General features: G+C 42.4%; 1 protein-coding gene across 1 annotated transcript in view; it reads left to right on the top strand.

Moving 5' to 3' along the window:
* The window catches only part of BRF1 (BRF1 general transcription factor IIIB subunit), a 97,362-nt gene extending 85,735 nt beyond the window's left edge, over nt 1-11,627 (top strand). Inside the window, exons 15-18 of the mRNA XM_068130303.2 lie at nt 2,882-3,123; nt 9,368-9,419; nt 11,111-11,339; nt 11,441-11,627. Of these exons, the coding sequence (XP_067986404.2) occupies nt 2,882-3,123; nt 9,368-9,419; nt 11,111-11,339; nt 11,441-11,478 (561 nt within the window). The 3' untranslated portion in view covers nt 11,479-11,627. The remainder of the gene's footprint in view (nt 1-2,881; nt 3,124-9,367; nt 9,420-11,110; nt 11,340-11,440) is intronic.
* Nucleotides 11,628-12,944: the final 1,317 nt, after the last annotated feature.

The raw sequence follows: 12,944 nt of genomic DNA, 5'->3' as shown, positions 1-12,944 counted from the left end.
TTGTGGATGTGATCAATTGCCAGTAACCATTTTATATAACTGAATGTGCAGGTGCAGCATCTAACTCAATATGTCGACATGTCACACACATCCATGCCCGTGGGATTCCCACGGGTGACCCCACTAGTATATATAATATATTACTGCTTGAAGTCTTATTTCGGGTTAAAACGCATGTCAATTTTGTTTGAGAAGCATTTCAAAAAGTGAAGTTTTATTTTGATGCAACAGGTGGGTATTGCACTGATTCTATCTTAATGCAACAGAAAGCTTGTTCTGATTTTCTTTGATTCATTGCTTGTTCAATGGGGGCATGACCAAGGCTGGCTTCAGCTCATGTTTCCCAGCAGATGTCCCATTTTATAAAATTCTCTCTTACAAACAGCGTAGCTCCCAATAAATTATTTTAACTTGAATATTAATTCTGCTGCAAATAATCCAACAAGCTACGCCTGCCTCTCTCTTTCTTCTTTCCCTCTTAGATAATCGTCTTTATTTTCCTTGTGCATTTATTTATTAATCTTCGGTAAGTGCTTCTATTTCATCTTTCTGGGAACATCTGTACATATTGCACATACAAAGGTTTGGAGTAAGAGGGTTTGAGGAAAATGAGGGGAAAGTGGAAGGATATGGGGGATAAAAGTGAGGACAGGAAAGTTTGGGTGGTGGTGAAGGCAGAGTCGTACATTTTATATGAAAAAAACAAAAAAGGGAACATGTGGACTGGAATAAACACCAGAGAGGAAATGGAAATAGGGGAGAGGAAATGGAAAGGAGAGGCAACATGGGATGTATGGTAATGCCAATGGTCTTTTGGTAGTATAATCATCTCTGTTCCAGCTCATTCAACAATTTGGATACTGCAGTAGCTTCCCCCTCTTCCTCCTCCCGCCCCCCCCCCCCCCCAGCAACAGTGAAAATCCATTTACCCCCTAAATATTGCACATCTTCTTTTGGGTACTGCACACACACACACACACACACACACACACACACACACACACACACACACACACACACACACACACACACACACACACTGCATGACAGGCCCCTTGGGTCAACACCCAAACCGCTCCGTAATATATTATGCAAATGGATGAATAATGTTCCAAATGACGCGAACAGACAGTGACCTCTAAAGGTGTTGATAATTATCCGATTATAGAAATCCTCTTAGCCAATTTACAGCCCTCCAGGGAAAAGCCCAACAAACAAAAAACGGTCTTAGACGGACAATACCAGGCAAGGCAGACGTGTGGTCATCATTTTTTGTTGGTGTTATAGTTGTGGTCAGCGTTTTATCAACTATTCCGACTACAAAAGCTGGAAAACAAGTTAAATGCAAGGAGCATTGTGATTAGCGAGGGCTTGGACCAATCCACGACGCAGAACCATTCCCAACTGAACTTGACGCGGTGTCACCAACACTCACCTTGTAATGCATCTGAGAAAGATAAATCGTGTGTGTGTGTGTGTGTGTGTGTGTGTGTGTGTGTGTGTGTGTGTGTGTGTGTGTGTGTGTGTGTGTGTGTGTGTGTGTGTGTGTGTGTGTGTGTGTGTGTGTGTGTGTGTGTGTGTGTGTGTGTGTGTGTGTGTGTGTGTGTGCGCGCGCACACAGTGCATTCAGAAAGTATTCAGACCCCTTCACTTTTTGTTATGTTTCAGCCTTATGCTGAAATCGTTTAAATTCATTTTTTCCCTCACCAATCTACACTCAATACCCCGTAATGACAAAGAGAAAACAGGATTTTAGAAAGTTTTGCAAATTTATTAAAAATAAAAAACTGAAATATTACATTGACATAAGTATTCATACCCTTTGCTATGACACTTGAAATTTAGTTCAGGTGCCTCCCATTTCCACACCTTGATTGGAGTCCACCTGTGGTAAATTCAATTGATTGGACATGATTTGGAAAGGCGCACATCTGTCTATATAAGGTCTCACAGCTGACAATGCATATCAGAGCAAAAAGCAAGCCATGAGGTCGAAGGAACTGCCTGCAGAGCTCAGACAGGATTCTGTCGAGGCACAGATTTGGGGAAGCCTACAAAAAAATCTCTGCTGCATTGAAGGTTCCCAAGAGCACAGTGGCCTCCATAATTCTTAAATGGAAGAAGTTTGGAACAACCAGGACTTCCTAGAGCTGGCCGCACGGCCAAACTAAGCAATCGGGGGAGAAGGACCTTGGTAATAGAGGTGACCATGAACCTGATGGTCACTCTGGCTGAGGTCCAGTGATCCTGTGTGGAGATGGGAGAAACTTCCAGTCGGACAAACATCACTGCATTACTCCACCGATCTGGGCTTTATGGCAAAGTGGCCAGACGGAAGCTAAACAGTTCAATCTTGGTTTCATCAGACCACAGAATCTTGTTTCTCAGTCTGAGAGTCCTTTAGGTGCTTTTTTTGCAAACTCAAGCTGGCTTTCATGTGTCTTTCACTGAGGTGGGCAGAGTAATTTCATGTAATAATGTGGGCAGAGGCATATCGGTCGACGTCGTGACGTCGAAGAGTGTCGTTTTAGTTTTTAAAGTGCATTTTATTAACACATGTATTGGTTTGAATTTTCCCATTATTTTGCTTGCTTCTCATCTTGAAGTTATTGTGGTGGATGCAGGATTTAGAAGGGCTTACTAGCAATATTAAGTGCAATTTTGCTAGTTGTAGTTTACTGCTTAATTCAAATCCTCCCTTGTGTTTTTCTCTTTTTTTTAAACATAATTATCGAAGCACAATTTTTTTCAAAATCCTGCTATGGGTAGTTGGGAATTGGAAAAATCGCTAACGATACGTCCTGGGATAGTAGGTTGTCGTATGCCATTTTAAAGCTAACTTTCCCCTCTACCTCACCCTGTTCCTCCAACTTAACCTCAGAACAAACGAGAAAGGAGAAAACGTGAAGCTATCCATGCTAGCACTCCAGGTGAGGCCATTGAGAAGATGCTTGCCAAAAAGAAGATATCGAGCAAAATAAACTATGAGGTGCTAAAGGGCCTGAACGGAAAGGGGGATGAAACAAGACCAACGACACCCCAAAGGGAGGGTCGGGATCGGCCTGAAGAAGCAACAACTGCATTGTCTAGAACAAGGCCGCAAGCTCCACTTTCACTCAAAAGGTTTGTGTTTTATATCAGAGTGGGGAAGTCGTTCCAATCGATTGTCACACCACCATCCCATCACCATCGTTTTGCAGTAACAAATATTTAAATTTGCTGTGTCCTTATTTTGTATTGCATTAAGTTTGCGCACAGTGGCTGTTATACAGACTTGGCATTTAATATGGAATATTTTTTTTTTCTTGACTTGGGTTTACTTTCTTAACTCAGCATATCAATCTAGTGAGTTTCTTTTACACTTTGGTGATTTATTTGTTAAAAGAACCATGTAACTGATTGTCTGTCGCAGCCAGAAGTCAACAACAGGATTATATCACAGGTGGCGTGGCAAAATGTACGGACAGGTGCATTTGATGATTGGCTTCACAGTCGGGTATACAAGGGTTGTTGCGTTCTGTATTAGTGGAAAACAACTGCTGCACGTCTCCAAAAGTTATTGCCGCTTCCTCTGGAGATGCTCCGTCAACTCGACAATGCTGTTTGTCATGGAGTGGTGGCTTTACGAAATTACGGCATGAAACAGCGTGCTATTGCTCAGCAGTATGGCATCACTCAAGGTCAGGTGTCAAAGATCCTGAAACGAAATGCTCAGAGGGGTGTCCCTACTCCAATACCGAGGCCAGGACGTCCCCGCAGAACCACAAGGAGGGATGATCGCCAGCTACACCGGTTAGTCCGCAATGGCCGTACCAAGTCAGCTAATCGGCTTAGGGCTGAGTGGCAGCAACTGACAAATGTGCCTGTATCCAGAAGGCTAGTCAACCAACGACTGGTTCAAGCAGGCTATCGTGCCAGGCGTCCCCTGAGAAAGCCACGCCTGACCAGACAACACCGCCAGCGCCGATTGCAGTGGGCCAGAGAGCACCGTCAATGGCAGCCAGGACACTGGAATCACGTGATCTTCAGTGACGAGTCTAGATTTCTGGTCTATCGTCAAGATGGCCGCGTCCGAGTGTGCAGACAAGTGCATGAAGCCTACAACAAAGATTGTATAGTGCCAAGAGTCCAAGCTGGAGGTGGTGGGGTGACCGTTTGGGCTGCTTTTCATGCAGGGGGAAAAACTGACCTGGTTGTTCTGAATGGAAACCTGAACCAGTTCAAGCACAGGGCCATTCTGGAAGAAACATTGCTTCCATTTGCTCGTGCAGCCTTTCGAGGAAACTTTGTCTTCCAAGATGACAATGCACGGCCTCATCGTGCTCGCATGATCCAACAGTTTCTTGCTGACCGTGTTGTAGAGCATATGGAGTGGCCTGCCATGTCCCCGGATATGAATCCGATAGAGAACCTGTGGGCAGAATTAACGCGTCAAATCGACTACATGGACCAGCAGCCAACCTCTGTGCATGAATTGCAGCAGGCTATTGTCACTGCATGGCAAGCGATTCCTGTCCAAACCTTGGCAAATCTCGTGAACAGCATGCCTCAACGTGTACGTGCTCTCCTGAATGCTCGTGGGGGTTACACGAAGTACTGAACTGTAATTTTACTGTCCGTAATCCCAGTCGTAATTTAACTTTTGTTTTTGTTAAAAAAAAATTTGGCTGATGTGCAAAATAAAGAGATACTTCTGGAAAACGTACAGAAGTTTAACACAGTACTGTCCATGAATTGAGTTCGATATCAGTTTACATCACTTTCAAGGATCAATTTATTTGTTTCAAAATGTCAAATGTGGTTTTTGTTTCTTTTAAAGGTCGCATTAACAAAATCTAGAATCATTTCAACATAATTCCAATGAACTTTTGGTTCTATGACATCTTGAAAAGTAAGTTCACCCCCACAAAAAAAATATTCCATATTAAATGCCAAGTCTGTAGTATAAACCCGCTTCAGTACAACTTCTGTGATTTTGCACCGTGATGACAATAATTGTCCTTATTTACGTCATCAGCTATTTCCGTCACCATTTAATGAGCAGACAATATTGTCTGCTCATTAAATGGTGACGTAAATAGCTGATGAATCAAATAAGCAGGGCCTTGGTTTTATGTAGTAATATCACATCACAGCGATGAGCCAGTAGTTTTAGTACGATGACAACAATGAGCTTGTAACAAACAATTAATATGTGAACGTGAAATCTGGCACTTTACTAATGACCAAGTCAACTGTGATTTGATCATTTTGGTTTTGGGGTGAAACCAATTTTTTTTTTGGAAGGGGAGGGGGGAGGAAGGAAGGGGGGGTGGATGGAAGGGGGGATTTCCTTTTTGGAAGGGGGGATGTAAGAGAGGACGCGAACACCCTGCCATTTACATTACTCCTTACTCTCACTGCCTTTACACGCTGACCACCCATGACAAGCTGCTTTCCTTTTTCTCCCCCATACTGATAAACCCCATTACGTCCTTTAACCCCATCCCTGTTTTTATGCTTTGTTTCTTTTATTCTCCCCTTTTCTCAAATGTACTTTTCTCTATTTACCCTTTCACATCCTTCAGTGTTGTTTCACATGAAATGGCAAAGCTACTTATTACCTCCACCACCAAGGGTGGACAGAGGTTATGGTTTCACCCCCGTCTGCCTGTCTTTCAGTTATTGTTTGGATGCGATCAGGATATCTCAACAAGTTATAGACGGATTCAGACGAAACTTGGTTGGACAGGTTCGATGTTTGACAAGGACGAATTGATTAGATTTTGGTGAAGATCCAGATCCAAGAAAACTTTTCAAGTGAATCTTCACCATTGAGAGATATGGCCAAAAACTATATATAGCACTATATTTCAAAAAGTTGTGGACAAGCTATGACAAAGATGCCAAGAACAAGCCGATCAGATTTTGGTTCAGGTCTGGATCCAGATCCGACCTGTCGGTGGGATAGAAAATGTAAACTGTTCACTGTTCAGCCTGGCGGAGGTTTGTACTCTACCGAGAGTCGTTCAAGTTTAGTTTTAAATCGTACACTGCCAGAATTATTCAAGAATGTGCACATTTTTTTTTAATGCTTATGTGTTTTCATTATTTGTTTATTTTACACTTTTAATTTTTCCACTTCATTCTTTGTTTGCATATTAGCGTTCAATAACTGGGGAAGCTTCCATGCACCAGTCCATGGCCGGTTACATGTGTGCCCACATCTTTGCAGCAATCTCCCAAAGTTGCATTAAGTAGCAAATTCGGAAGACCGTGTGGATGAATTTTAATTAAGGTTTTTTAATTTTGTTTCTATTTTTGCAGTCTGAAGTGGATCCCCAATGGAATCTCAGTGGAGCTGTCTGTTTGAGTTGTCTTATAGTAGCGCACTATGTTCTCCCCCCAAGCCCTCTCCCTCCCACAGATCTCCCGATGTCCCTGTTCTCTACTGTTGTACTTGTGTGCTTCCCTCTCTCTCCCCACCTTGTCTCCTGCTCTTTATTATATTTGTATGTGTCCATTTTTTTTTTTGTGATTAATGTTATGCCCCCATTCCACTTATGCCGATTGGCCCCGATTAGCCCCGATCTCCAGGTCGGGAGCGATCGGGACACTTTGGGAAAAAACTGGTCATCTACGCTGTATCTACGTCCTAAGTACTCTCCGATTACGATCACTACGCTGTAACCACGCTCATCGTGGGTAGATCGGGTCCCTGAAGACCCGATCGAAGCCGTTTAGAGCCGCTGTGTTCCCGCTCGCGTACGCTGTAACCACGCTGCATTCGCGATGGCCGCCGCTCTGACACGATGCATTCCCGATCGCCGCCGATCTAAAACTGATCCAACGCCGATGCTGCCGATCTATTGCCGTTTCAACTACGTCATTCCCGACCAAACCGATCTAACTACGCTCTATTCCCGTCTTTAAGCCGACTAAAAAGCAGATTTCAGGTCCCGATCCGTATAAATAGGGCCCGATTTGCTTGCCAATCATCAGTATCGTCGAAGACAGCCATGGATCAACATCAGAGAAATGGCCGTCTGCAGCTCGCTCTACTTCTCCGACAATATGCAATTAATGAAAGAAGAGATGCTCAAGTGAGAAGAAGAATGAGAAGAAGAAGAAGAAGAGCCCCTCAGTTCTGGGTCCGGCCATGGTTGACAGAAGAAAGAAGATTGCAGTTTGGGCACTACGACCGCTTGATGAATGAACTGAGGCTGGAGGACATCAACTCTTTCCAGAACTTTGTGAGGATGCCACCTGCTCTCTTTGATGAAATCCTCCACAGAATCACCCCCAGGATTGAGAAAGAAGATACCAGGCTGAGAAAGGCCCTACAACCTGGAATGAAGCTCGCCATCACCCTGAGGCATCTGGCTACAGGAGACCTCGACCCAACTCTCTCCTACGACTTCAGGGTCAGCAGAAACACCATCGTCAAGTTCATTCCGGAGGTGTGTCAAGCCATCGTTGCAGAGTTCAAAGAAGAAATGGTGAAGTGCCCTACCACCCCAGAAGAATGGACAGAAGTCGCTGATGATTTCGAAAGTAAATGGAACATCCCTCATGTGCTCGGAGCTCTTGATGGCAAACACGTCGCCCTCAGATGCGGACCCAACTCAGGCAGCCTCTACCACAACTACAAGGGCTTCTTCTCGATCGTGTTGATGGCACTGGTGGACGCCGACTATAAGTTATTGTGGGTGGATGTTGGTGGAATGGGACACATGTCAGATGCTCAGATTTTCAATGCTTCGGAGCTCAAAGAGTGCATAAGAGAATGAAACCATTGGATTTCCCGACCCCCTGGCCATGCGGAACGATGATGAAGAGATGCCATTCTTCATCCTTGGAGATGATGCCTTTGCTCTCCGCACCTACTTGATGAAACCCTATGCCAGACGTGGACTCTCTCCTGAACAACTCGTCTACAACTACCGCATCTCAAGGGGTCGACGAGTGGTGGAGAACGTCTTTGGCATCTTGGCAAACCGTTGGCAATGCTTGCTCAAGACACTACAACAGTATCCTGAGGTGGTGCGTGACCTGGTCGAAACTGCTATCTGTCTGCACAACATGCTCCGCATCCGGTTCCCAAGTATTCAGCATGCCGAGGTGGACCAGGAGGATTATCGACACAACATCATCCCTGGTGAATGGAGAGATCAAGCCAACATGTTAGAGGTGGAGCAGGCAATTCGAGGTAACAGGGACAGTGTAGAGGCCAAGCGTCAGAGGGAGGTACTGAGACTCTATTTTAACAGCCCTGCTGGTGCAGTTCCATGGCAGGAGAGGATGGTGAGACATCATTAGAGACACTATGGGAAGGAGTTGAAAGACATTTTGGAGGACATTGTTGTATTGTTATGTATTGCATTGATAATGATTTCTATTGATAATCATGTGACAATAAACATTATGAAACTTGATATTCAATGTTTGCCTTGTGTTGGTTGGAAAGGGAGAAGTTATTATTGCTGGGTTGAGGGGATGAAAATGCATTGCAAAATGAAAGGTCTTCAAAATAAAAGCTAAAAATTTGACAAGTTTTTGCTGGGTAGAGGGGATCAAAGTTTGCATTCACTTAATTAAAAGGTCATAAAATTAAAAGCGGTAAAATTGATCATTAATAATATTTGTTTAACTTGTACCGCTTTTAATTTTAGACCATGGGGTTATTGGGCAATGCAATTTGGCTCATGCAGTTATCAATTCCACTTAACCGATTTATATACAGCGGCTTTGATCGGCATTGGAGCGGGACGGATAGGTAACGATCGTCGTCGAAACGGCACAAGATAATCCTCCCGCTGCAACGACGCTGTAATCACGATCAAGCCGTTCTAACTACGATCAAGCCGTTCTAACTACGATCATTCCGATGGACTACGTTGCATTCACGCTGTAATCACGATCAGTCCCGCTATTTCAGATCGGGATGGAAATTTTAAACATGTTTAAAAAATCGCCCCGATCTATTTTTTTGTCCCGATCGACAAAGATCGAAGACGTTCCGTTTACGATCATGCCGATTGATCCCGTTCCAAATAGGATCGTTCCTGTTGTGCAGATCGGGGTCGATCGGCATAAGTGGAATGGGGGTATTAGCTCTTACACGAGCCTCGATCTTGTATACAAAAATTTTTTAAAAAAGGTACAAAATAATTGAAATTTAATGTTTTATCATATTGTGTCATCCATGTTGCACAATAACAAAACTCTTGGCATTATGCACAATGGCACAAGACAATTAAATTAAGAATTTATATTTGCAGAGACATTATAATTTGTAGCAAGGTCTATTGGTGAAGTTGTTTACATGATTGTTGTGTGTGTGTTCATCTTGAGTTTCTTTCAAAACTTAACTGTTTCCTCATTGCAGGATTCGGCCGCAGCTGTTAAACCGATCAAATAAGCGTTCCAATGTTCAGCAGGTAAGAATATTTTGTCTCACCCCGAAAGAGTTGCGAGACTATTGTAACTCCCATGTCTGTCTGTGTGTGTGTATCCACATCGATATATTTTCGCTTGAATTTTTTTTTTCTGCGAACACTTGTCTGATCAATGCAAAACTTTAAACATCAGTGAGGTGGTATTACAGCCATAATTGGTTGAATCACAATCCTCATCTGAAACTTCAGATATCTGACCTATGACCTAATGTGAGTGAAGAATTACATTTATGATGTCATCAGTCACGTGGTCCTTGTGGCCATATTGGATTGAAAAAAAAAGAAGTAAAAAATGTTCTTCTCCAGAACCGCTTAACAGATTGATGCAAAACTTCATACTTACGATTGACTAGCCATGGGGAATATAGTTTGATTTTAAAAAAAAATATTCATCTTCATTGATGCAATTTAGCCTTAATGTGTACAAAAATGGTTGTTAAATATCCTAATAATCAATAAAGCTATGGATAATGGCAATGTATGTGATATATAATAGGGTGCATGAATTATATGGGTATATGGGCCATAATAGCAGTGGGCGATAATGGTAGCGTGTTCAGAAAAACGATAGTATTTTGTTCAGCATAAGCGCACGAGATGAGTCTGTGCACTCCACAAAGTGCCGTTCTAGTTGAGGAATTGGTTTCCTCGTATAATTCTGAAGTTCAATGCAGCGTCTTGTAAATATGTTTGCCTGCACTTACTTATCCTTGCATGTACAGTCTCGTACTTTAACGTGAGACGAGTACGCAGCATGCCAGGTGCACCACGTGCTTTCTACAATTAATTGAATGGTTCGTGCACTTGGAGTGAATTGTGATGTCAAGAAAGTAATTTTGAGTTCCTCTCCTCTCTACTTATATAATAATGTAGCGAACTCTGTCTCTCTAGCGGATGGTGTGAGACCGCCGGGGATGAACTCCCAGGGCACCCGAGGGAAGACGTTCTACACTTGTGCGGCTAGTTCGTGGTGCAATGTGGCTGGAACATTAAATAATTTGGCCTGTGCTTGGCATGTACGTTCATTAAAAAAATTATTTAATTACGCAGCTCAACATCTGCGGTGACATTGCTTTTAAATGATAGGTTTAATAAGTTACAATAGGGATTGGGAACACAATAAATTTATCAATAGAGGGACCAAATAAAGAAAAACCTGATTGACACATTATGTTTTCGGGTTGTCCATCTGGCTCTCCGTCTGCCCGTGATAGGTTTTTGTTACCGCGATAACTTAAGACCGGCTGAAGAGATCTAAGTCAAACTTACAAATATGTATTTCGGCATTCCTACCATTCTCATTCTCAGTTGTTATAATTATAATGGCAGTTGCTGGAATTGGCAATGGCAGTTGCTGGAATTGGCAATGGCAGTTGCTGGCAGTGCCCCTTGCTGGAATTGCACTGAAACTGCAGTTTTTGTTTTGACCCTTCAGGGATTTAGCTAGCCTAGATTCGATAACGGTAAGCACGATGCAAACGATGATATTCCGCTATACTAATAAATAATAATTTTGAATTGGGAATTATTTTCTATCGCAAAGAAATTAATTTTGCTAATTCTGATCACATTTTATGAACAAATGATGAACTGATGCATTAAAGATGTTTATTGCAATGCTATGCGGGGCATTCGTGACATTTTTTGTTTGTTTTTCTCTCCTTGACAATAAGCAAACAAAGACGGTAGAAGCACCGTTGAAGGAAACCACTGACCTGACTGAGGAAACCACTGACCTTACTGTGGAGGATAAGACCAAGGAGGAGATGCAAGATGGAGGGACACCTGTTTTGGTAGAAAGTGGACCAGTGCAAGTTCATCCAGAAGAAGAGTTGGAAGAAGAGGAAGATGATGAGGAGGAAGAGGCATGCGTCAGTGCATTGGACCTCATGGGGAATGGAGGTAATCAAAATACGGTTTTGTTGTTATCGATGTATGTGATTATTTGGAATTTGATATTTTTTCGTTTGCACAAAAAACAATTCTCTTTTATTTTTCTGTAGGATATGGATGTGATGATTATGAAGAATATGAAGATTGAGCTGGTTCCATCAAATGTAAAAATGCTCTTCAAACATGTCCGAAGTAGCTTTCACATTGTGTCTACATATATAAACAAACACACACACACACACACGCACACACATGGATATGATCAAATCTTGCAAACGATCACTTGTGTTGCAAGTTCAACACAAGCAACTATAATACAATATAATTAAGATATTGTACATGCAACAATTTGTATAATACATTTTAAAATAGGTGTACAGTATGTGAGTTTTCATATCCTTTTACAATTGAGATACTCACATTAGTCCAAGGTGTATTATAAAAGTCGTATGAGGTGTATATATGGACAAAAAAGGCATTTGTATATTTTCTTAATAATTACATATATATATATATATACAGTATATATATGTATAATTTGTTTTGAACACCCGCTCTATATAATGAAACGTGGCTTCAACAGAACCTTTTTTTTTTTCGTTCACTTTCATTATTAGTTTTGTCATACATTATTGTTTTTTATGTTAATGTATTTAAAATAATGTCGAAAATCATTTCCCTTTGGTGAGGGAGGAGGAAGAGGCAGAATGGGGATGGGGTGAAGGTGGGGGGCGTGGGGACAGTCACTGTATAGGTCTGTGATCAGGAAGAAAATTCTGATTAAAATATATTGTTTTGATGGCCACTGTATGTGATTAAAAGCACCTGTGCTTTCGTGAAGGTTTTTCTGTCTGGACTTACAAACCCGGTGTCTTGTTGACATGTGCATGGATTCGTGCTTTAAAAGAAAACGGGACACTTTTGTCACATTACCATCTGAGCACATCGCTCATTGCAGGTTAAAATCCCACATCCGATGTTGTGTCCATCGTCTCATGATGCCCATGTAATTCATGTTAAAGTACACTGATGTCTCCTCTCCCATCCGTGTCCTGCATGCAATTTGTGTTTGGGCTCCTTGAGTTTTAGATACTATAGAAAAGAAAAACAACTTGCATGTGATGGTGAGTTTAGAGCTTTGTTGGCAATGCAGTTGTTTGAACAAAGAAGTGCTTTGGTCATACTGTTCATCCTGTTGTTCTGCTCATTTGCTGTGAATTTGTTGAAATGTGCTCAACTTCTAAACATCGTATTGGTTGGTAATACGTGTCAGATCCATTCAGATCAATTATAATGCAATATAATGAAACCCTGGTGTTGGGCTCGCGGCTAGGGTGCCGGCTTAGGATCCTAGGATCCTGGGTTCGAATCCCGGTCGATCGCTGAATTAACGCCAGGGGGGTTGACTCAGCCTGTCATCCTTCCGAGGTCGGCTAATTGAGTACCAGTTCACTGGTAATTCCCTGTTTGTCATTAAAGGCGGCAAAAAGGGTTGGCGTCAGGAAGGGCATCCGGCCGTAAAACATTGCTTCAAAAAGGGGACCGAAAAACAACAACAACCACGGTCCCCGAAAAAGGCCAACCCCCGCTTGCGGGGAAAAAATGGCCTCTAAA

This window comes from Myxine glutinosa, chromosome 1 (genome assembly GCF_964187855.1).
Source record: "Myxine glutinosa chromosome 1, kmMyxGlut1.1, whole genome shotgun sequence".
NCBI classification, from domain to species: Eukaryota; Metazoa; Chordata; class Myxini; order Myxiniformes; family Myxinidae; genus Myxine; species Myxine glutinosa.
This window is presented reverse-complemented; position numbering and strand designations above follow the sequence as displayed.